Raw genomic sequence first — 22,014 nt, forward strand, 5'->3', positions numbered from 1 at the left:
AAGGAGCCCGCTCCCACCACCCCTAAGGAGTCAGCTCCCACTACCTCCAAGAAGCCTGGACCCACTAGCCCTAAGGAGCCCATACCCACCATCCCTAAGGAGTCTGCATCCACCACCCCTGAGGAGCCCGCACCCACCCCCCCTGAGGAGCCTGCTCTCACTACCCCCAAGAAACAGGCTCCCACCACCACCACGGAGCCTATACTCACCACCCCTAAGGAGCCTGCACCTACCACCACGAAGGAACCTGCTCTGGCCACTTCCAAAAAGCCTCCGCCCAGCCCCACCCCCAAGGAGCCCGCTCCAACTTCTCCTGAGACACCTGCTCCAACCACCTCAGAGGCCTCTACTACAACTACCACCATGAAGCCTCCCACTACTCCCAAGAATCTTGCTGAATCAACTCCTGAGTTTCCTGCAGAACCCACACCAAAGGCTCTTGAAAACAGTCCCAAGGAGCCGGCTGTACCTACGACCAAGGCTCCCGAAGTGACCAAACCTGAAGTAACTACAACAGCTAAAGACAAGGTAACAGGAAAAGACATACATACTATACCTGAAATTACAACCGCTGCACCTAAAATTACAACAGAGACAGCAACTACAACAGAAGAAAAGACCACTGAATCCAAAGTAACAAGTACAATCATGCAAGTAATGTCTACAACTGAAGATACTACGACATCATCCAAAATTACTCCCAAAGCTACAACTCTTGCACCCAAAGTAATGACTGCCACAAAAACAACTACAACCCAAGAAACTATAAATAAACTGGAAGAAACAACAGCTATACCAAAAGATACAGCTACTCATTCTAAAGTGACAACTCCTAAACCTAAAAAGCCAACCAAAGCACCCAGAAAGCCCACTTCTACCAAAAAGCCCAAAACACCACGTAAGAGAAAACCAAAGACTACACCAATTCCCCCAAAGATAACTACACCAACAACGCCCAAATCAAACCCTACCACTTTAGCGGAAGCCATGCTCCAAACCACCACCAGCCCTAACCAAACTCCTAACTCAGCAATGATTGAAGTAAATCCAAAGAATGAAGATACAGATGCTGCTGAAGGAGAAAAACCTCTTGTGATTCTCAGGCCCCATGTGTTAACTCCTATAGTTATTCCAGGCCCTGATTTCTTAGTGAGAGGACCCAATCTGGGCATTGGCATCAACCCCATGCTTTCAGGTAATAAGAATGAGTTACCTTCACTTTAAAAATTGGTAATATCATCATAAGTCTATCTGAACCAGAATGCCCTGACTTAGTATAACTCTATTGATATATATTGTCTAGCGTCTCAAACTTAGCTTGAGAAATTTTACAGCTTCAGTGTAGGTAAGCAGGAGTAACCACAGTGAGCTCAGTTGGTCTTGGAAAATTGAGTAATAACCTGTGTTAGGAATTTAGTGCCTCTGTCTCTGTAAGAAGCAGAGATGGTATATAGAACGTCAGAAATATTTAGTTGGGAGTCTATCCTTACAGTACAATGCAAAGCAAAAATCTGCAATAGTATTTTCTTTTCCAAACCAATTCCCAAGGGCAATCAGAACTGAAAAGGAGAATTTCATGCTGAGATCAAACATCTAATAATTGCCTAATTTACATGAAGATCAGGTAACCTGGCCCCTTCCAATTCATAATTTATTTTTATACTTTAAAAATAATATTACCTTTAAGTAAAATAATTATGAAATATATCACTTCTTTTTCACCTCTGAAATACACATGCCTCAAACTATACCCTTCAAGAGTTTAGGCAAGGGTGAACAGAGGAAATGGATTTGAAAAAAATGAACTTTTCTCATTTTGTTTTATATTGGCTTAAGTTTTTCTTAATTTGTTTTAGATGAGACTAATTTATGCAATGGTAAACCAGTGGACGGACTGACCACTTTGCGCAACGGGACGTTGGTTGCATTTCGAGGTGAGCTATGCACACGTTCCTTTTTCTGCCCATCATTCTGTTCTTGGTGTTTATGAGAACCGGAGCCACAGCAAAGTGGGAGTTTGGGTTGAGCTTTGGAGGGGAACCTGATTGAGGAACTTACCTCACAAAATATTATGAGAACCTGAGAGTAAATTACCAAAATATTGTATTAACAAAATTAGACACATTAAAGTAACAAACAAAACGAAGAACTTGAACTGCTACTAAGATTTTTCCTACCGTTAGGAATTAAAAGGTAGTTCAAATTTTAATTTTGGGGGCCGGCCTGGTGGCGCCGCAACTAAGTTCTCACGTTCCCCTTTGGCGGCCCAGGGTTCGCCAGTTCGGATCCCGGGTGCGGACATGGCACGGCTCAGAAGGCCATGCTCTGGCAGGTGTCCCACGTATAAAGTAGAAGAAGATGGGCACGGATGTTAGCTCAGGGCCAGTCTTCCTCAGCAAAAAGAGGAGGAGCAGCAGCAGATGTTAGCTCATGGCTAATCTTCCTCAAAAAAAAAATTTTATTTCGTATTAAGTGAAATGACATCAGGATTTGTATTCCTTGTTCTATTTTATTTTAAAATGACATCTTGATTGTGATGTGTTCAACAGTGTTGTACTCTTTGTGGGGGAGTAACAGAAGTTATTTCATGTTAATTTTCTGCTGTACCGTCTGCTGGCCTAGTCTTTTTATATTTAGATTAAATTTGAAAGGAAACAAATCAGACACAAAGTAGAGGCTAAAGAGATTTCAGTAGTCATTTAATTATGACTCCCTAATTCTAAAAGATAAAGAAATTGAGAGATAAGGGGACTTTCTGTTAAGTCACAAAGCCAGGCGGCTTTCTAGAGAAACTGGAAAACTACACTATTTCAAATGTATGCTAAATTTCAGACTTGAGAAATAGCTAGTCTCAGAAATGTTCAAATACTGCCTTCTGTACTAGCACTCACAGTTCTGACTAAACTTCTAATCATACAATGCTTATTAACGTATTCAATCTGTTTTTATGATAAACTATTTACATTTTCTTCTTTTTGGTTTCTTTTGGGATATTTTTTAGTATTCATTCAGCTTGTAGGCTGATCCACCACTTTCAATTTTAGGTCATTATTTCTGGATGCTACGTCCATTCAGCCCACCATCTCCACCTCGCAGAATTACTGAAGTTTGGGGTATTCCCTCCCCCATTGATACTGTTTTCACCAGATGCAACTGCGAAGGAAAAACTTTCTTCTTCAAGGTAAGAGAAGTATCTTTGTGAGAGGAATCAGTAGTTATTTTTTGTTTATGATGACAACATAAATCAGCTTAACCTCCATTTCAAAGTCTCCATACTTTAATGAACTAGTCTGTCACCAAAATTTAATAAAAAGCTAACACAATTTGACATTAAGGGTCAACTTATTCAAACACTTAACTAAGTTAAAACTTTCTCCCTATACTTAAATCTAAGAATAAGCTTCTAACCATTTTTCCCCTAAAGCTGTTAACATCATCTTTTCTTTTAAATTATCAGGATTCTCAATACTGGCGTTTCACCAATGATATAAAAGATGCAGGGTATCCCAAACTAATTTCAAAAGGATTTGGAGGACTAAGTGGAAAAATAGTGGCAGCTCTCTCAATAGCCACATACAAGAACAGACCTGAATCTGTGTATTTTTTCAAGAGAGGTATGTGCTACATAATTGACAAAATTACAAAACTTTTAAGAATTTGCCAGGGAAATTTTATTCATTATTCCCATTTATTATGGGGTTTGCTGTCAAAAGATACCTTTAATGGCTAGAATCAAGTATTTTCAATGAAAAAATAAAAAATGGGGGCAGTAAGAAGCATTTAGATCTCACGACACGCAAATCACCATTCCTTCTGAGTTCTCAGGTCATTGATATAAAGAATGTCATCATTTACTTTCAAACAGTTAAATGTATAACTATGCAATTGGTTGGCTTTATTCATTCAACAAATATTTCAGGATTTAGTAATTATTTTTATACTGTGTACCCTTGACTAATAGCCATTATTGACGTCTGGACATATTTTATGAAAAATATGAAAATCACTGATGGTTTCCTCCACCTTATAAAGGCTCTTTTCCATCTTTTTGGGGATTATAATTAATTTTCATATTATCCGTGCTTTTCTAACACACAATAGGTGGCAGGACTCAGCAGTATATTTATAAACAGGAACCCATCAGAAAGTGCCCGGGAAGGCGGCCTGCTATCCATTATTCGGTGTATGGGGAAGCACCGCAGATTCGGAGACGCCGCTTTGAACGGGCTACAGGACCTTCTCAAACACACACCATCCGAATTCACTATTCACCCGTCAGAGTCTCTTATCAAGACAAAGGTAATGTTTTTTACTGTGATAAAAATTCTTACACAAGAAAGAGATGTAATACAGTTTCTTAGAGATTAAGGCTTACAAATATAATTACTGACCAAAGAGCTCTAATACTTTAAGCTTATTGATGCAAAATATCAATTTGCCTCAGTGAATGACCAATACCCTTTTCCTCTGTGGGTGAGGAATGCACTTTATTCAGGTTTGTTAATTCTAATAAATACCATTTATCAAGTACCTCTCACCAAGAACATTATATATAAATCTGTAACCCTCAAAACAATCCTGAAAGGTAGGTAAGTATTTTTCACGCCATGTTTGAGAGGGCAAAAACCAAGGCACCCAAGTTAAATAACTTACCCCAGGTAAAAGAGCTACTAAGTGAGCAAACTGGGACTAAAACAGGTCTGTCTGACTCCAACAGCTGCTCTTTCCAACACACTACATCACCTTTCAATCTGCTATCTTTAAAGTGCCCTCCACAGATTTCCTCCATAATGAAGTTAAAGTGAGTACGCTCTGGAGAGGACTTCCCGATATGGTTACTTCCGCTATATCACTGCCCAACCTCAGAAAACCCGATGGCTACGATTACTATGCCTTTTCTAAGGGTAAGTTATCATAAGTAAAATCTTAACAGCTTCCCAAAGGTGTGATCTAATCTCCGCAATGTGAATAAAATCAAAGCGAAAGCACCAAGTGTTCACTGATGCTAATGGTGTCAAGTTAAACTGTAACACTTACTCAAATTGTTGTGAAGAGAAACTTTAGATTTTCCCTTTACTTTCAAATTAAATTGAATGGATTGGAATTCAATTCTGCCCTATCCTTCATGAGATTAAAACCTATTATGATAAAACATCCAATTAACTGAGTAAAATTACTACTGAAAACAGTATTTCGTTTCTATCATCTGTGGCATTTAATGGAGGCCTTGTTTGCCACAAAGCTATACTGATCTGCATTATTACACAGTCTTTAAGATCAGAAAGAAGTTCTAGAGAAACTAATTTTACTAATTAAATTATATTACCTGGGACACTCTTCCTTGAAAAATCCAGAAATTTAAGTTAGTCTGCCTATATAAATGACATCGAAATGTATTTTTTAAAAGGATAAAACTCAAGTGAATTATTTTTTAAACTAACTTGTTTTTTCTCAAATTCTTACTTTGAAAAAGGAGAGTTGAACCTAATTTTATTGAAAGATGGTGAAAGGTCAATCTGTCAAAGTAATTTTTTTCTTTTTGTCTGAAAGTTCAATTAATTAATGCAAACAATTCTGATATTAAAATGATAAACACTGAGTATAATAATCAACATAAGCCATTTTTAAGTTCTAGTGTTTTGTTCTCTTTTAATTAAAAAAATGATTTCTCTTCTATTTAGATCAATACTATAACATCGATGTGCCTAGTAGAACAGCAAGAGCAATTACTACTCGCTCTGGGCAGACCTTATCCAAAGTCTGGTACAACTGTCCTTAGACCGATGGGCAAAGGAAGAGTCGACTAATTAAAAGGAAGAAAAGAATGACACTGAAATACATTTTATTAATAAAGAATGTTGAGATAAGCATACCAATTTAAATACAAAAATGTTTTTAAACTCGACAATCATTACACTAAAACAGATGTGACAATCTTATTCACATTTATTACAGTTTGTAGACATTTAATTAATGTTTCCTCTATTTATTCCTCCTCTCCCTCCCATTGCATGGCTCACACCTGTAAGAGAAAAAAAGAATTAAACTGAACGCATCTTTTAAGAAGTGAGCTCAAAACTAGAGTATTCATTTACCCTAGGTTCTTATAAAAATTTTTCTCTATCAATTATCTAGGCATGTAGATATGAAACTGTGCTAGCTATTTCACATCTTCAATGGAAATATTACAACAATTAGATTAACATTTTTATGACATGAATGCAATCTCTAATAGTTACATTGGAAAACGTTTTTTTTTACTAGCTAAACAAAGTCACAAAGCTTTATTCTATTGAATAAAAAGTATAATTATAGGCAGAGATGTAACAAATGACTATATAGCACTATAATACTTCAGCTTCTCTAAATCTTACTTTGAATTCACGGAAGAAATGGATAAATATAGAAGAACATATTCACTATATACTTATGGTATACAATTTTGTCTACAAGAAGCTTACAGATTAGTAAACATCACATGCTTAATGTGTAATTATTTAATCAATCCTGGAACATTTTAAAAAAACAAGATACAAGCTGGAAGCCTAAGGATTAGAAGTTTGCTCCATTTATTCCTGTCCTGCATCCTATAATGTAATCAATGTTAGAAATTTACCTCTCTGTCTGTTAAATTGACGACCACGGACACCTTGTCTCAATGTTGTCTGAAGTCTTACTCGTCTGAAAGGCTTTGGTTGACTACTGCTAGTATCTAAGAAGAAAAACATTAAGATACAAGAAAGTAAGTTAAAAAACAAGAAAGCAGCTATAGTGGCAAAAACTAATTACTAAATGAATGCCTGGATAAAATGCAGAGGTGTGCATTTGCTTTCAATATTTAAAAGCTGTTTGTTTTTAAACAAGAAATATTTAACAAACAAAAGAAAGGGCAAAAATTAAAAAAAAAATCCTCTCTATTTGAAAAAAAGGTGCTTGACTTTTTTCATTCCTTCACTCAACTAATTTAATAAATATTTACTTGGTGCCTAAGACACTGTGCTACGGGTTGGGGAATACAATGGAAAACAAAGTATCATGTCCCTCAGGAAACAACAGTCTACTAGAGAATAACATAACTAATCTGATTCTTCTCTTTTCTGGACACTCCAAATCCCATCATTAGCAAATGTGGCCAGCTCTAATTTAAATACATATTCCAAATCTGACCTCTTCTCACAACCTTAACTCTACCATTCAGCCTAAAACATCACAATCTTTACCTTGAATTATTGCAATATCTTCCAAACTTTCTCTCTGGTTCTGCCCATTACTCATTTTCAGTCTCTTCTCTACACAGCAGCCAAACTGATACTGTTGTCTTTAAGTCAGATCTGTCTCTACGCGGTTTGCAGCCCTCCAAAAGCCTGCTACATCCATGAAAGCCAAAGCAATTCCAGTGATCTGCTAGACCCATCCTCTCCCACCCCCATCCTATCTCCTGCCAGCCTCTCTCTGTCCTTACTGTGCTCCGGCCACACTGGTCTCCTTGCTGACCTTGAACACAACACATCGCTGCCTTATGGACTTTGCATCTGCTGTTTCTTTCATCCTGGAACACTCTTCCCCCAGATAACTGCACAGCTTCTCTCCATTAGCTCTTTCAGGTCTTTACTTAAATATCACTTTCTTAGTAATGCATTCTGTGAAACTGCCTGGCACTCAAATTGAATAAGTGCTCAGATGGGAGGTTTAGTATTTTATATTATCAAATAAATTTAAAGACATCTTAATTTCACATTATACTGTACAAGGGAAGAAGAACTATATTCTTTGATGCAAGCCCTGGTAAGATGTAACTAGCATTCATTCTCCTGTTGAGGAAAGACAACTTTCACGGGACATCAGAATATAACTGGGGGTACAGAACTTCAGTAATTGTATTATTAATAATCAGGATAGCCACAATTTTCTTCAGCCTTATTAACGTGTAAACCATTGAGCTATATACTTTACATACATTATTTCTAATCTTGAATGAAAGATGAGTTACGAATGTCTGTATTTCATAATGAAATGTGCAGAGATTTAGTTACCAGCTGTTAAAAGGTGGATATGGGATATAAACCTAGGGATGCTGGCTAACAGGCTGATGTGTCATAGAAAAGCAGCAGAGAGGCAGAAGAAGAAATTCTGAGACAGCAAAGTTCCATGTTTGAAAAAGGTAGTAACTAAATAGATAGATCTTCCATAAATCCTGAAGGTTCTATGGCAGAGTTTGAGAATTACTGCTATAAACAATTCAAAAATAAAAATAATCAAGAGTGGATGACTGAGGACTGTATTTCTTCAATAATATGAGTAATTCCCTACCTAAAAATTGTGAGGTAGATAAGTTAGTATAGTGTATTGTTTAAGAGTAGAGTCTCTGGAGTCAAACTTCTTGAGTTTGCATCCTGGCTTGCCCATAATTTACTAGCTATGTGACTTTGGAGAAGTTACTCAATCTTTCTGTGCCCTAGTTTCCATATCTATAAAATGGGGATGAGTGCTTACCACATTGGGTTGGTGTGAGAATTAAATGAATATATAATATGTAAATGGCTTAGAATACTGCCTGATACACAGTAAGTGCTCAATAAATGTTAATTATGTTGTAAAAAGTAATACAGAAATAATTTTTATTGCAGGAAAGATACATTAAACAGCATTTTTCAAAGTCAACTTACAAAAAGCACTAAACTTTGAAACTGTTTATATCAGTAAAGTTCAAACAGTTTTGTGAAGCAACAGACCTCCCACACCTCAACTCTCTATATCAAATCTCATGTAGAAGAAATAAAAATGGAGCAGCTCTGGGTTAAACAGAGGCAGGAGACCTGAAATACTACTCCTTAGCTTCCCTCCCAGTAATCCGTTCCTCAGCTCCTGGAGCACCTCTAATAGAACCAATTCCCCTTAATATAAGCCAAGTTCCCTTTAATAGAATAAAATTTCCCTTTGAGGTAAAGCATCTTAAAATTCAGGGGAAAAAAGGATTATCAAGTTGTTACTAATAAAGCAGTGTCTTTTGCAAATAAGTTTGATGTATCAAAGCTGTATTGCAGTCAAGAGCCAGAACTTACCTACAGAAGAACTAGAAGGAGGATCCTGGCTGGTGGAAGGAAGGTCTGACTCATCAGATGCCTGAACAGGTTCTTCTTCCTGCTGGCTATCAATTTCTAGGCCTGCTTCTGAACTAATACTAAGAAAGGAAAACAAAAATTGATTAGAAAGTATAAAACTGATCCTAGAATATATTCTAAATTGTTCCCAAACTCTTTGTCGCTTCAATAACCCAGAGCTCCCCTCCAACTCAAAATTGCAGCTCGATATTGGTAACCATACATTTTTAAAGGGACAGCGGGAAAGAGAGCTCAAGTTGCTTTTCCTCATTCCTCTTCTCACGAGGATATGTTCCAATTTCAGTTTTTGTTTTCCTTTTTTTTTTGTTATTTTCTTTTTTTTTTGATGAAGGGTATTCATATTCTTGACATTCACAAGAGATACATCATCCAGATTTTGATAAATCTCAAAACAACTTCTCAGAAAGCAGAGAACTAAAACAATTCACAACTATTAATAATAACTCACCATGTGCTCTAGCCCAGGTGAGATAGGCTGTGGGTATGTGAATTCTTGGTTCAATGGCTAAAACTCTCTCTCTCTCCCCCATTCGAGAAAGCACATCAAAAAGCAAGTGAGGGAGGGGCTGGCCCCGTGGCTGAGTGGTTAAGTTCGCGCGCTCCGCTGCAGGCGGCCCAGTGTTTCGTTAGTTCGAATCCTGGGCGCGGACATGGCACTGCTCATCAGACCACGCTGAGGCAGCGTCCCACATGCCACAACTAGAGGAACCCACAACGAAGAATACACAACTATGTACCGGGGGGCTTTGGGGAGAAAAAGGAAAAAATAAAATCTTAAAAAAAAAAAAAGCAAGTGAGGGAGATAAGAGTATGAGAATAACTTGAATCTGCTCCAGTTTTTATCATAGGCAAACTTTAGTACAATTATTAGTAACGATATACCTGAAAGATACCTCTCAAGACTACGTGCTGAGGTTGAGAAGAGCTGGTGAAGTGTAAAGTACATGAGGCTGAAGTCAGGAGTCAAATCCACTCTGAACCAGTTACCAATGGTATAGTCTAAGCAAGTTATTTAAACATGCTCTGAGTCTGAGCTTTCTCATTTGGAAAATGGAGAGAATACTTTGCAGAGATATTGCGTGGGTCAGAAATGACATATATAAAGTGACCTGCATATATGGTATGGAATTTAATGGCAGCTAGTGTTCTCAGCAGGGTCTGTAACCTCTAAAAAATTAAGTAGCCCTGTGTCAGAGCATAATAATAAAACTGCTTTTTTCCTCATATACTAGAGTTGGCTTATAGTTACACTAAGAAAATATTGCTAAATAAAACAAAATCTTTAAGCTCTACCTAGGAAATTTGAGTTCTACTTCAAGCTATGCTTCTGACATGAAGTAGTCCAAGTTTTTTTATTTTATAAAGAATTAGGTTCCACCTTGAAAAATTAACTTCTCCAAGACCACTGTCGAGTGGTTCTTTACACTAAATTACTCTACTTCCTTTGGCTTAAAAAAACTCCAGATGACTTATCATGAAAAACTTCTTTTGTTAAACTTTATGTATAACTAATCCGTTAAAAATGTAGTCAGGTCTTGAAAACTGCCAGGATATTTCTAATTTCTAAGAAGTCAGTATCTCAAGCACCAAGTTCTAAATGCACATAAATAAACAATAAGTGAGGTATACTTGAGAGCCCACTACTAAACGGAAAGTGAGCCATTTCCGAATATTTCTAATTTTCACAGAAAGACTTCTTTCTTGGGGAAAAGTTCAGGTAGCTACATTAATGGAAGGGTACCAGTAATTTTAAAGAAATACGTTTTTCTTGAATACAACACGCAAGTTTCAGGGAGATAACCATTTTTAAAAATTGTCTTCTGTAATAACAATCTTTAAGTCCTAAGATATATTACTATATGCAAAAATTAGTTTTTTAAAATATATGGCTCGGTTTACTTTTTAATAAGATGCTATTGAAAATACAGCTCAGCAGATTGTTTCCTGGCTAAAGGAAAACAAATCTAAAAGTCTGGTGAGTCCAAAGCAAGCAAAAATTACAAAGTAAACATTTACCCTTCAGATTCTGCCTCCACAAATACTTCATCTCCATCATCACCTGTTGCTGTTTCATTTGTTGTGGATAAAGTGCCAGTGGACGTTGTCACCATTGGAACAGACTGAGAGGCATGCTCTGAAGCATCAGAGGTGGTACTCTCAGTAAATACGGTTACTTCAAAAAAGAAAAGACAAAAAAAGCAATGAAAACTTTACTTTTGTGGTTTAGCTAATCTTTAGCTAGATGTCTCACAGGTTTCCATTTTGCCAATAAAACACATCATCTACTAATCTGCCTTTGATACCTACCTGGGGCTGCTACTTGTAGAGGAGTAGTGGGAACACTTCGGCCACCGGACTCTTCTTCATGAGCTAGGAAGAGGGGTGTTTCATACATTCCTAAACCTAAAGACAATTCTAAACATTAATGAATGATTGAAAGGACATAAAATTGTCAATAAGCCAGGTATCTGAAAGAAAAAAACCAATTAGTGGAGACACACAACTTTGTGGAAGCCCACAATTAGCCTATCAAGCAAAAAATCAATCCCTGAACATTGTAAATACAATTTAAACACATCCTTTAAAGCTCCCTAACACTAATTTAAGTATCCTAAAAAAACCCAGCTAAAATGCTGCTCTTACAGTTTCATGTAAGCTAACTTTATCGAGTCCCCGACTATGAACTAGATACCATGTTAGAATCTACTCCTCACCAAAAGTGCAAGGTATTATTGGTCCCCTTTTTGCTAAAGAAACTGAATTTCAAGGAGATTAATTAACTTTCCCCAAGTTACAAAGCTAGTAAGTGGTGGCATTCTAATTGAAGCCTAGATCTAACTTCCAAGTCTAGGAATTGTCCTATAATACAAAGCCATAGTAAAATTTGAATACATATGAAGTCAGCTCACAATTTTATATTGGTAGAGGTATGTAGCATTAGAAGTAACATCCTAAAACAACAGGGACTAAGATATATTGTATAACTTATATGAGGGCTGCAGATTCATCTTTTGTTTTGGGCTTATTATTAAAGTAGTATGCATTCCGTATTCACCTACAAAATGCTGCCACAGCTGCCCAGCAACATAGTGGGTTATATGGATGTCAACTGAGGATTAAAATGTAATTCCAGAATTAGCATAATTCATGTCCAAATAACCAACTACTATTACTTAATTTCGGGGTCATTTTAGTCCACATTATTTTTAACATTTTATTTTTCTTATTTTTAATGTTAATGGAAATATCTAACTGGTTTTATACATTGAACTAAGAATGTTAAATGTCAAACTAAACAGAAAATATGGTGCATTCCCTTCCAACAACTTTAAAACGACCGGTAGTACCTATGTATATTTATTGGTTCAAGAAATATTCCTGAATACTTAGATATGTATGATACTGTAGTGGGAGTCAGAAGAGATACAAATGTCAAAGCTAGTCCTTATGCTCAAAAACCTCAGAACTTTGTTGGAAAGATTAAGATTTAAATGCAAGGCAATGTTTAATAAGTAGTAAATATACCGTTTTCCATAAATTAGCATAGCGTTATTTATATATCAACTTTTTTATATTTGCTCCCTTAAAAAAAAATCACATCAGAATAGTTTATTACTGAATACATGAAAATCCAGCAGATCTAAGCTTTTATTTAGCTATTTACCTCCTTGAGAAGCAAGCTGGCCAAGATCAGAGTGACTTGAACTTGTTTGTGGCATATCTTCAGGTGGCCCAAACCGGAATCTAGGAACACCAGCAACTTGTGGGGAACTAAACAGAAAAAAATTAATTTAAGAAGAAAATTAAAGTTATCCTATTTAAACTGCAATGATAGAAAAATACAGGAAGAAAGAATGAGTATAAACAAAGTGGGAAGGAAACAGACTGAAACAAAGTTGATAAAGGAACTGTTATAAAAATATTGTGAAAATAGTTGTCATTTTGTAATAATAGAATCACATGATTCACATTATATGTGATTTATATATAAATAACTTTCAGCTCTTTTGACATATGTCTCACATTTCTTCAATCTGCTAGAAATCTCTATGTAGATATACTGAAAGCAACACAAATGCAACATGAGACGTAACAAAAAAAGTCAGAATAAAGTCATGAGACAAAGTTTCGTCTCTCTTTTCACTGTTCAGTCCCAGATAAAGCAGGTCACCCCTCTGGCCCATTTCTTATCTGAAAGAGTTCACAAAATGGCTCCCACATTTAAAAAAATCTAGTATTAGATTGCTAGAAACTTGTTTTCCCTGTGTCCTAGTAGCACTATCATCCACCTTGCTGCCCATAATCTGGGGTAGAAAATAGTATTCTCTCATTCTTTTCCCATTTCTTACCCTATCCTTCCTTAGCTAGCCAGCTACTAATGTTTATGGAATATACCTCTGTAATGACTCTGGAATCTACCTTCTTTCCCATTTCAACTCTATTCCTTTAGTTAAGGCCACTCTCTTTCAGGCAGATTTTTAATCTTGTCTCCATGTTATTCTTACCTTGAGTTCTTCTGAGCTATGTGACAATGCTACTGATTGGCTGGCACTAGAAACTGTTTAATTAGAATGAGTCTGTTTCTGACTGGCTGACTTTTGGAAGGGAGGGACTGACACTGATTGGTTGGCTTGTAAAACTGTGTTAGCTGAGGTAAGTTGTGGTTACTTGAGCAAGTTTAAAAATGGTTCTGATAGCCAAGTTACCACATACTATAGAACAATCAATCTTTTCCCAACTTTGTGGAAACTTTTTTACTCTGATCTTCAAGTACATCCTATTATGCAACTAATACTTCAGCCACAATTTAAAATGTATACTTTCATGAAAAGCCTTTTTATCCTTTAAGAGGAGTGGTATAGCACAACAGGTCACACAGGTACTAGTCAGACTGACTGGTTTGAAGCCAAAAACTGCCACTTCCTGGCTGGCTGATCTCTGGCAAATTTGTTAATATCTCTGTGCTTCCTTATTTGTAGAAGGGCAACAAGTGTCTACTCTCATAGTTATGAAGATTAAATAAACTGATTCACGGAAATGCTCAATAAATGGTAGGTATTTTTTTCCAAGACTCAATTCAATGCTGTCCCCATTAAGTCCTCTCAAAGTCTTTTCTTCCAATTGTTGGAATAAATCACTTCCTCATTTGTATTAACAAAGCCTCTTTTCTCCCACATTGCTTACGTTAGTAAGTTTCTCGCATGCTTAGCTTCACAATAATACTATCCATCGTGATCACTGTAATTACCAACACACCTTTACCAACATCTATAAAGCATTTACTATAAGCCACGTAATATTCTAAACAGGTTAACATAAATTAATTCATTTAACTCTCACAACTTATAAGGTAGGAACTACTGTATTATTATTCCCACTAGTAAAATGAGGATACTCAGGAACAGAGAACCTAAGTAACCTGACACAGCTAGAAGGCAGTACAGCTGGGTTTCAAACCCAGGCATGCTGACTCTAAAGTCCATGTTCTTAACCATTATTATACTGCTTTTAAATTTCAAATTCCTGATGGAAACAACTGTATTTCATTCATCTCTGTATAAATTTTCCCAACACGATTACATCCTCAACCCTCCTTTCCACAAGTGCTTAGTACACAGTAGAGATGGATTCAACAAATAATGAGTTAAATGTAAACAAATTAACAGCAAAACACATTTGATTAGTCAGTCACAAATATGTTTCCCTTTCATTAACTTACTGAATTGCCTCAGCAAATCCATCAGTACGATGTGGCACCACAAGAGTTGGGGTACTTGGAACTGTTCTGTCTTCATCATCAAAAAAATGCTGCTGCTAAAACACAGACAGAAAACAGGAACTAAACAGGCATGACAGGAACATACATATGGAGTACACAAATATTTGATGAACAAATGAATTGCTTTTACATGATGGGCAGGTACTTACCATGCCACCTATTCCTGGAGTCAACTGAAGCCCACGTCCTACAGACTGCCTCCGAGTCATCTGAATTCTCTGTGTCAAGAAAGGAATTACATTTGTTTTAAGGAATTAGACAACGAAACACACACCAAATATCAAGAGATATACCTAATTACGCTGGTAATCAAGTAACTGAAATGTTAGCAGATAAAGTAATCATCAGGATACTTTCTCAGGAAAAACTGTTACTAATCCTATACTAAAAAAATCAGTTTTAAACAGTGACAAATTTTTAAATATATAGACTAAAATATTAACCAAGAGACAAATATTTTATTAACCAATAGACAAAATATTAATCAATATTTAAAACCAATTTCGATCTCATCTTATTTATATGTAACTAATTTAGTTCCTACCTCCTTAATTTAAATGTTAGTAGGCATGCCTTTGGATCTTAAGGTTTAATTACCCTTTGGGGTTCAAACAGCAGTACTGACTACATAAAAATTGTTTCCCAATTTAGACAATTTCTAAATTGACAGATGTGGTATATTTTGCAGGATCCATACATAATCCTTTAAGACTGTATTTTAACATAATGAGGCTACCTTCATCAGTGGTATTTTATTAGAATCTACACTTGACAGAGTTCAGTACACTGTAAGGTAAGACTCAAGCTAGACTATTAATAGAGCCTTTGTATTTCTCCTGCTGTTTGTACAAGAGCTTCTGATTAAGAGATGTCCAACCCTACTACAAAGAGCGCTATATATAAAGGGTCATGCACACTTTTAAAAACAGAAATTAACACATGACTGCAAAAAAATGAGAGGAAAAAGTATTAGGCAGAATAGAAATTTCACTTTTTTTTTTTAAAGATTTTATTTTTCCTTTTTCTTCCAAAGCCCCCCAGTACACACTTACATATTTTCAGTTGTGAGTCCTTCTAGTTGTGGCACGTGGGATGCCACCTCAGCATGGCTTGATAAGCGGTGCCATGTCTGTGCCCACGATTTGAACTGGCGAAACCCTGGGCCGCTGAAACAGTTCACGTGAACTTAACCACTTGGCCACGGGGCCGGCCCCCAAAATTTTACTTTTTTAAACAATGTGCATCTTAGAGAAAAAAATCTTCAAAAGAGATTGTGGTCAGCTGCTAAAATATGTTTTACTTTAATGAAAACTAAAGAAAATCTTTCTTTTTTAACCTGTAGAAACAGTGACCAGACTTTTATTTGCTATGACTATAATCATTTCCAGTTATACACAGCTTTTACTAAGACTTGCCTTTCCAAAGTTCACTCCATTTATGAAGCAAATTACTGCCACATTCAAGGAAAAGAAATCAGATTAGTTTCAGTTCAAAATATTTTATAAAAATATGCCAAAACATTAAAATAAAGTTGATTTAATTTCTGGAAAAAAAAGGTAACATCTAACGGAAAGAAAGGAAGAAAAAAGCCAAGATTCTTTAACGTTCATTTTTCAGAATGACCAGTACTTTTCATACCTGAACTGGTGGTCCCAACTCTTGAGGTGGAGCATGAATGGTCAGTCTTGGGGGAAGTGGGTGTGGTGGGCGTCTCGGTGACTGAGGTGCTCGAGGGGTCTGTCTTTCAGATGCTGATGATGGCTGTTGTTCTCTAGCAATCTCCTGGGAAAAAGATGACTCTGCAGTACCTGTATTTCCTTCACCTACAGGAAAAGAGAAGCTTATTTGGAACTATTAAATTTACTACAAAATAACCTGGACAATCCTTGGAAGTATAAATCTTGCCACCAGGAATGTTCACCTCTAATATTTTCAGAAGGAAAGTAGTGAGGTGTGGTGGACCCAGAGATAATCAATGTGCAATTACCAATTGTATGACCTTAGGCAAGTCCTTTAACCTCCCTGAGTCTATTTCCTTGGTTGGTTAATGGAACAATGGCAACCTAGAAGAAAGGTTTTTCTCAAGGTTTCAAATAACGGATATAAAGCACTTAGCCCAACACATGATAAAATAAACATTTAATAAATTTTGGTTCATATTATTAAAATGAGCAAATTACCTAAAGATCAGACCACTAGAGTATCAGTATTATATTCGAATAGGTTGAAGGAGATTGGGAAAAAGCTTTATGATTACACTTTACTACTGTGGTTTTCCCAAATTTTGAATTTCAGTTTCTGGGTCTTCTACATACACGGTAAAAGCAAGAGACGTTGTCTCCCACTGTGAAAAGTTGAATAGGATTCACAGAATTTAGTGGTTAAAAGTCTGAGGTCTAGAATCAGACAGACCTAGCCCTAACCCTAACACTATAAAACCTTGGTTAAGTCACTTTGCTTTTGTTTCTCAGAGGCTTCACTGATACCCAAATCTGATTAGCCTATAGTAAGAATTAAATAATTATACAAAAGTATAGTTTCTCAGAAAAAGCATTTTTTGTAACAATTAGCAATGTACCAAACCAATCCACTAACTTAATTTTATTCAGATTACTAGGCCTATTTTTTGCTTGATTGTAAAAAAAGAAAAGAAAGTCTCCAACAAGTATCCAATGAGCATCTGTTACACGCTTCGTATCTGGGAAAAATGGCTATGAACACTTGCCCTCATAAGATTTAACTTTTAGTGATAATATCTAAAGAGGCAAAAAATTTTCCTCTGCATCCCTATTATGTGACACACAAAAGATGCTTCTTAAATCTACACATTTTATAAAATGTAAATTATTACCCAAAGTATCACTAACCTCTCCCCTTACCTCATCTTCTCTAAAAAGCAATACTATTCTTCATTACATGGTTTAATATTTATTAGTTTATTTTTCTCTTAAAAAACTTAAAAGTTGAAAAGGCTGCCTGCCCTTGCTTTCCTTAATTCAAAGGAGCATATACCTTGCACTTTTAAATACACAGGCCTATATGGAAATTCAGATATACTGTTTTTCCATTACTCTAAATACATAAGGTTTTACTACATTATTATTAATGATTTTGGCTCAGTATCATCTATAAAACCAGGAGAGTATGCCAGATGATCACCAGTTGTTTAAAACATAATTTAAAATGATTCTAAAATAAAATTATTTTCTAGAAATACCATAATCCTTTACTGGCTACAACATTTCAGTCGACTTTCAGAACTCATCCTTTCAAGACCTAACAAAAGGCATACTATACCAATCAAAAAATCTTTTATTCACTGCAAAACCAGACAACATTGCAAACCTTCAATACCCAAAAATCTTGAAACGTAGCTTGAACAGACTGACCTCTTCTGGTTGTGAACTGCTGTTACTGCTGTTAGAAGTCTGATTTAATTTTTCCACTTAATAAGAACAGCAGCAACACATGGCATTTATAATACTTTACAGATTTCAAAATGCTTGAATCTTCTAGCAGTCTGATGAGGTAGAAGACAGTATAATGACTGCACTTTACAGGTATAAATGTAGTAGACTTCAGAGAGAATAATAGCGATAAAGCTAGAACAAGAGCCAAATTCCTGCTTGCCAATTTACTAAGTTCTTTTTACCTATCTGATAATTAAATGAAATCCTAGTTCGGAAAATATTATCAGAAATATTCAATTAGAAAGAGAACAAAAAAAAAATCTCACCACTGTTTTGGGAATCAGCAGCTCTCTGATTACTTTCACCTCCACCCATACTTTCTTCTGTCTCTGTACCTGGATCAGTCCCATCACCGCCCTAAAAACAAAATATCAGTACTAACTGCAAATAAACCAAACAATTATCTTAAAAAGTAATTAACCAAACTAAACTATAATAAAAACAAACCCAAAGGTATACTCTTGGAAAACAGTATGTTTTTTAAGCAAGTTCTTAAAATAGATGGTGAAAATTGTAGCCAGTTACCTCAGCATCATCAGCTTCATATCCATCATTGCCATCTGCACTACCAGTGCCTTCATTACTATCTTCACCCTCATCTCCCATCCCTGTGTCATCTTCATCATCATCATCTTCTTCTTCATCTTCTTCATAATCCTAGTAAAAAATCCCCAAGTATAAATAAAAATCAAGGATATAGGCGTTGTCCTGAGAGCTGTATGAGATTAGTTCAGTGGCAGCAAATATCAAAACCGTAAGGCTTACTGGAATTAGCACAGTAACGATTGACTGAATTCTAACTGTTCACATGAGATTGGTTCAAACATTAAAGCTCCTAGATGTCCACAAAGTGTCAAGTGATCCACTTTAATTCTAAACTTAAAATGTGGTGTTAAGAAAATGATGAAATTATATTATGACCTTAAAAAAATTTTGATTAATAAAAAGAACCTAAAATGAGAAGCTGTCAACACAGGATTAACTCTCAAAACAAAATACAAAGTTTCACTTAAAACATGCTTCAAGTTACCAAGACACCTCAATTTCTTTTGAAAAGAATTAGGGGACTCTATAAGAAAAAAACTCCTAATTTCCTTTTTTCTCCAGAAATCATACAGCTTATAATTAAACTCACCATCACTAATCAATAATATTTAAGACTAAGTTTAATCTAACAAATTTAACAAATCCTCAAGGGCTTAGCAATCATTAAAAAAACCAAACTGGGATGATTTCTATCACTTGTTTTACTCTTATAAAACATTAATTTCAGAAGTAATCACAATAAGGAAGCACAAAATAGTCTATTTAAAATGACAGAGAATCAGAATTTACTGGTTGATGCATTAGTAGTCCCAAGGATTTCAGCATTTCACCCAGCAGCTTAAAAATACTGAATGATTTCAGACAAAATTACCTCATGCTCTCCATCATTGTCATCATCATCATCTTCTTCATCATCACTGTCGATTACAATGACATCATCTCCTTTGCCTTGACCATCTTGGGATGAAGTTGTGGTTTGCTGATCTGATTGAAGGGGTCCAAGGTCTATTTGTAGAGATTGGGAGGTTTCTTCACTGTCTTCCATTGGAGTATAATCTCCCTGGGTGACTCCCTTTAAAAATAAAAAAATCAAAAATTAAAAAAAGTCAATTATATCTGACACTATTAGTGACATACTGTAGATTTAAGTAAAGACTAAAAAGTACTTACAGATTACTAGCATTTTATTTTGAAAAAAATGGCTTTTAAAGCAGGATTAATATGAAATATATGCTAAAGAAAATAAACCTTTGAGTTTCTTTATCGTCTTCCTATAAAAGAATTATTATAAATCTCATTGGGTAATACCCCAATAAAAGAGAAAAAAATATATACAAATATATGTGTGTTAAAACTACCAGAATGATATCGTATATCAGTGCTGTCCAACAGAAACATAATGTGAGCCACAATGTGATTCACATAAGTAATTTAAATTTTCTAGTAGTCACTTAAAAAAGAAAAAGATACAGGTGAAATCAATTTTAACAATATACTAAATATACCCAAGATATTATTTAAATATGTAATAAATGCAAAAATTATTAATGAGATATTCTACATTTTAAAATTTGTAATAAGTCTTCAAAATCTCACATATTTTACACTTATAGCATATCTCAATTTGGACTAGCCATATTTCAAGTGCTTAACAGTCACTGCGGTTAGCTGACAGTGCAGCTGCAGACCAAAATCAGAAAAAAGAACATCCATGAGTCTGCAACATATAATTTAATTAAAAAAAATTTACCCCAAACCAGAAGTAGTCTGAAAAACATAGTAAACAAGCATTACTGTCTTTTTACAAACACACTTGCCCCCTGAAAAGACTGTGACTATCCTATCAAACTACATTAAAGATACCAGATATAAAAATAATTCTTTGCTGATTCTGTTTCCTCACAATTCCATTTTGTTAGCTACTGAAATAAACTGTAATTTTAACTATATTTTTGATATATCTCAAAAAAGAAAATGTCTACTTTCTAGTTAAGCACTCAGAAAAATCTGGTTATTTTTAATACAAGCCAGAAACAATGCCTTGTGAATTAAATCATTCACAAAGATTATGTTCAGTGTAATGGAAAAAATGAGTAAGTCATGGTATAATTAAAAATGTGCCTTAAAATAACAGGCTTATTTCAAAAAAGCAATACTTATTTATAAAGAACATCTGCTTCATTGTCAGAAAATTAGCAAAGTAAACTGTCACACATTCAGTAGACAGTGCTAGAAGGCAGTATGGAAAGCCAAATGGCACTTCTGAGTTATAGACAATTTTGCCAACCTCAAAAAAAAACTTTGCACAAAAGATTTTAGTATAATTTAACCAAGTCTGGCAATAAAATAGAAATTCTTATTCTTATTATTTCAAAATTATTATGATGCTCTTCAGGTAAGACACTCTCTGAAAGATAAATGAAATAGATGTCACTTAGAATACTATGTATTCATTTTGAATGTTGACTTTTCTGTTTTTAGCCAAGGAAAACTGGAAAAATTAATTTACAAAATTAATGCATCTAAGAAACTAAAATTTACTTGCAATCTGTAGTTACTTATGATTAGCTTAAAACAATTCCTTAATTTTAAACAGATAATTTTAGAGTAAAATGATCTGAAAATTTATCCATACAGAAAGTATTGCTTCAGGCTTAAGAACAACTGTAAACCAGACAGCCTGAGTTCAAATCCCAGCTGCAATGCTATCAGAACTTAGCTGAGTGACTTACCTGGACATTGGTTTCTTCACCTAGAAAACAGGGTTATTATGGGGATTAAATTAGTTAATAAATGCAAATTTCTTAGACCACCACTCGGCATATAGTAAGGAGTTCTGTGTTAACTATTAATAGTTAAACTACTAAGATTAGTATATTATGAATTCTCAATATCCAGGACAGAGGACTAGAAGAAAAGTAAGTAATATTTTGAGTGTCTAATATGTGACAGGTACTATTTTAGATACCTTGAAAGCACTAAAAATTATGTTATATCATTCCAACAGATGAGAAAACTGAGGCTGAGAGAGAATGACTTGCTTATAGTCATACAGCTTCTAAGTGGTGGAATTAGGAAGGGAACCTGGTGCTTTCTA

At 35.3% G+C, this 22,014-nt stretch overlaps 2 protein-coding genes across 2 annotated transcripts in view; one reads left to right on the forward strand and one right to left on the reverse strand.

Annotated features, from left to right (window-relative positions):
• PRG4 (proteoglycan 4) overlaps positions 1-5,819 on the forward strand; it is a 16,538-nt gene extending 10,719 nt beyond the window's left edge. Inside the window, exons 8-14 of the mRNA XM_046682943.1 lie at positions 1-1,195; positions 1,857-1,934; positions 3,045-3,181; positions 3,458-3,614; positions 4,102-4,299; positions 4,767-4,904; positions 5,682-5,819. The exon at positions 1-1,195 is cut by the window's left edge and continues 1 nt beyond it. Coding sequence (XP_046538899.1) covers positions 1-1,195; positions 1,857-1,934; positions 3,045-3,181; positions 3,458-3,614; positions 4,102-4,299; positions 4,767-4,904; positions 5,682-5,779 — 2,001 coding nt within the window. The 3' untranslated portion in view covers positions 5,780-5,819. The remainder of the gene's footprint in view (positions 1,196-1,856; positions 1,935-3,044; positions 3,182-3,457; positions 3,615-4,101; positions 4,300-4,766; positions 4,905-5,681) is intronic.
• A 6-nt stretch (positions 5,820-5,825) lies between these two features.
• Positions 5,826-22,014, reverse strand: part of TPR (translocated promoter region, nuclear basket protein) — a 55,376-nt gene continuing 39,187 nt past the window's right edge. The window contains exons 41-52 of the mRNA XM_046682941.1: positions 19,789-19,989; positions 18,897-19,028; positions 18,638-18,728; positions 16,540-16,724; positions 15,051-15,119; positions 14,842-14,936; positions 12,787-12,893; positions 11,430-11,525; positions 11,139-11,295; positions 9,063-9,181; positions 6,617-6,712; positions 5,826-6,022 (exon numbers count right to left, since the gene is read on the reverse strand). Coding sequence (XP_046538897.1) covers positions 5,967-6,022; positions 6,617-6,712; positions 9,063-9,181; positions 11,139-11,295; positions 11,430-11,525; positions 12,787-12,893; positions 14,842-14,936; positions 15,051-15,119; positions 16,540-16,724; positions 18,638-18,728; positions 18,897-19,028; positions 19,789-19,989 — 1,404 coding nt within the window. The 3' untranslated portion in view covers positions 5,826-5,966. The remainder of the gene's footprint in view (positions 6,023-6,616; positions 6,713-9,062; positions 9,182-11,138; positions 11,296-11,429; positions 11,526-12,786; positions 12,894-14,841; positions 14,937-15,050; positions 15,120-16,539; positions 16,725-18,637; positions 18,729-18,896; positions 19,029-19,788; positions 19,990-22,014) is intronic.

Source organism: Equus quagga, chromosome 13 (assembly GCF_021613505.1).
Source record: "Equus quagga isolate Etosha38 chromosome 13, UCLA_HA_Equagga_1.0, whole genome shotgun sequence".
Taxonomy (NCBI): domain Eukaryota; kingdom Metazoa; phylum Chordata; class Mammalia; order Perissodactyla; family Equidae; genus Equus; species Equus quagga.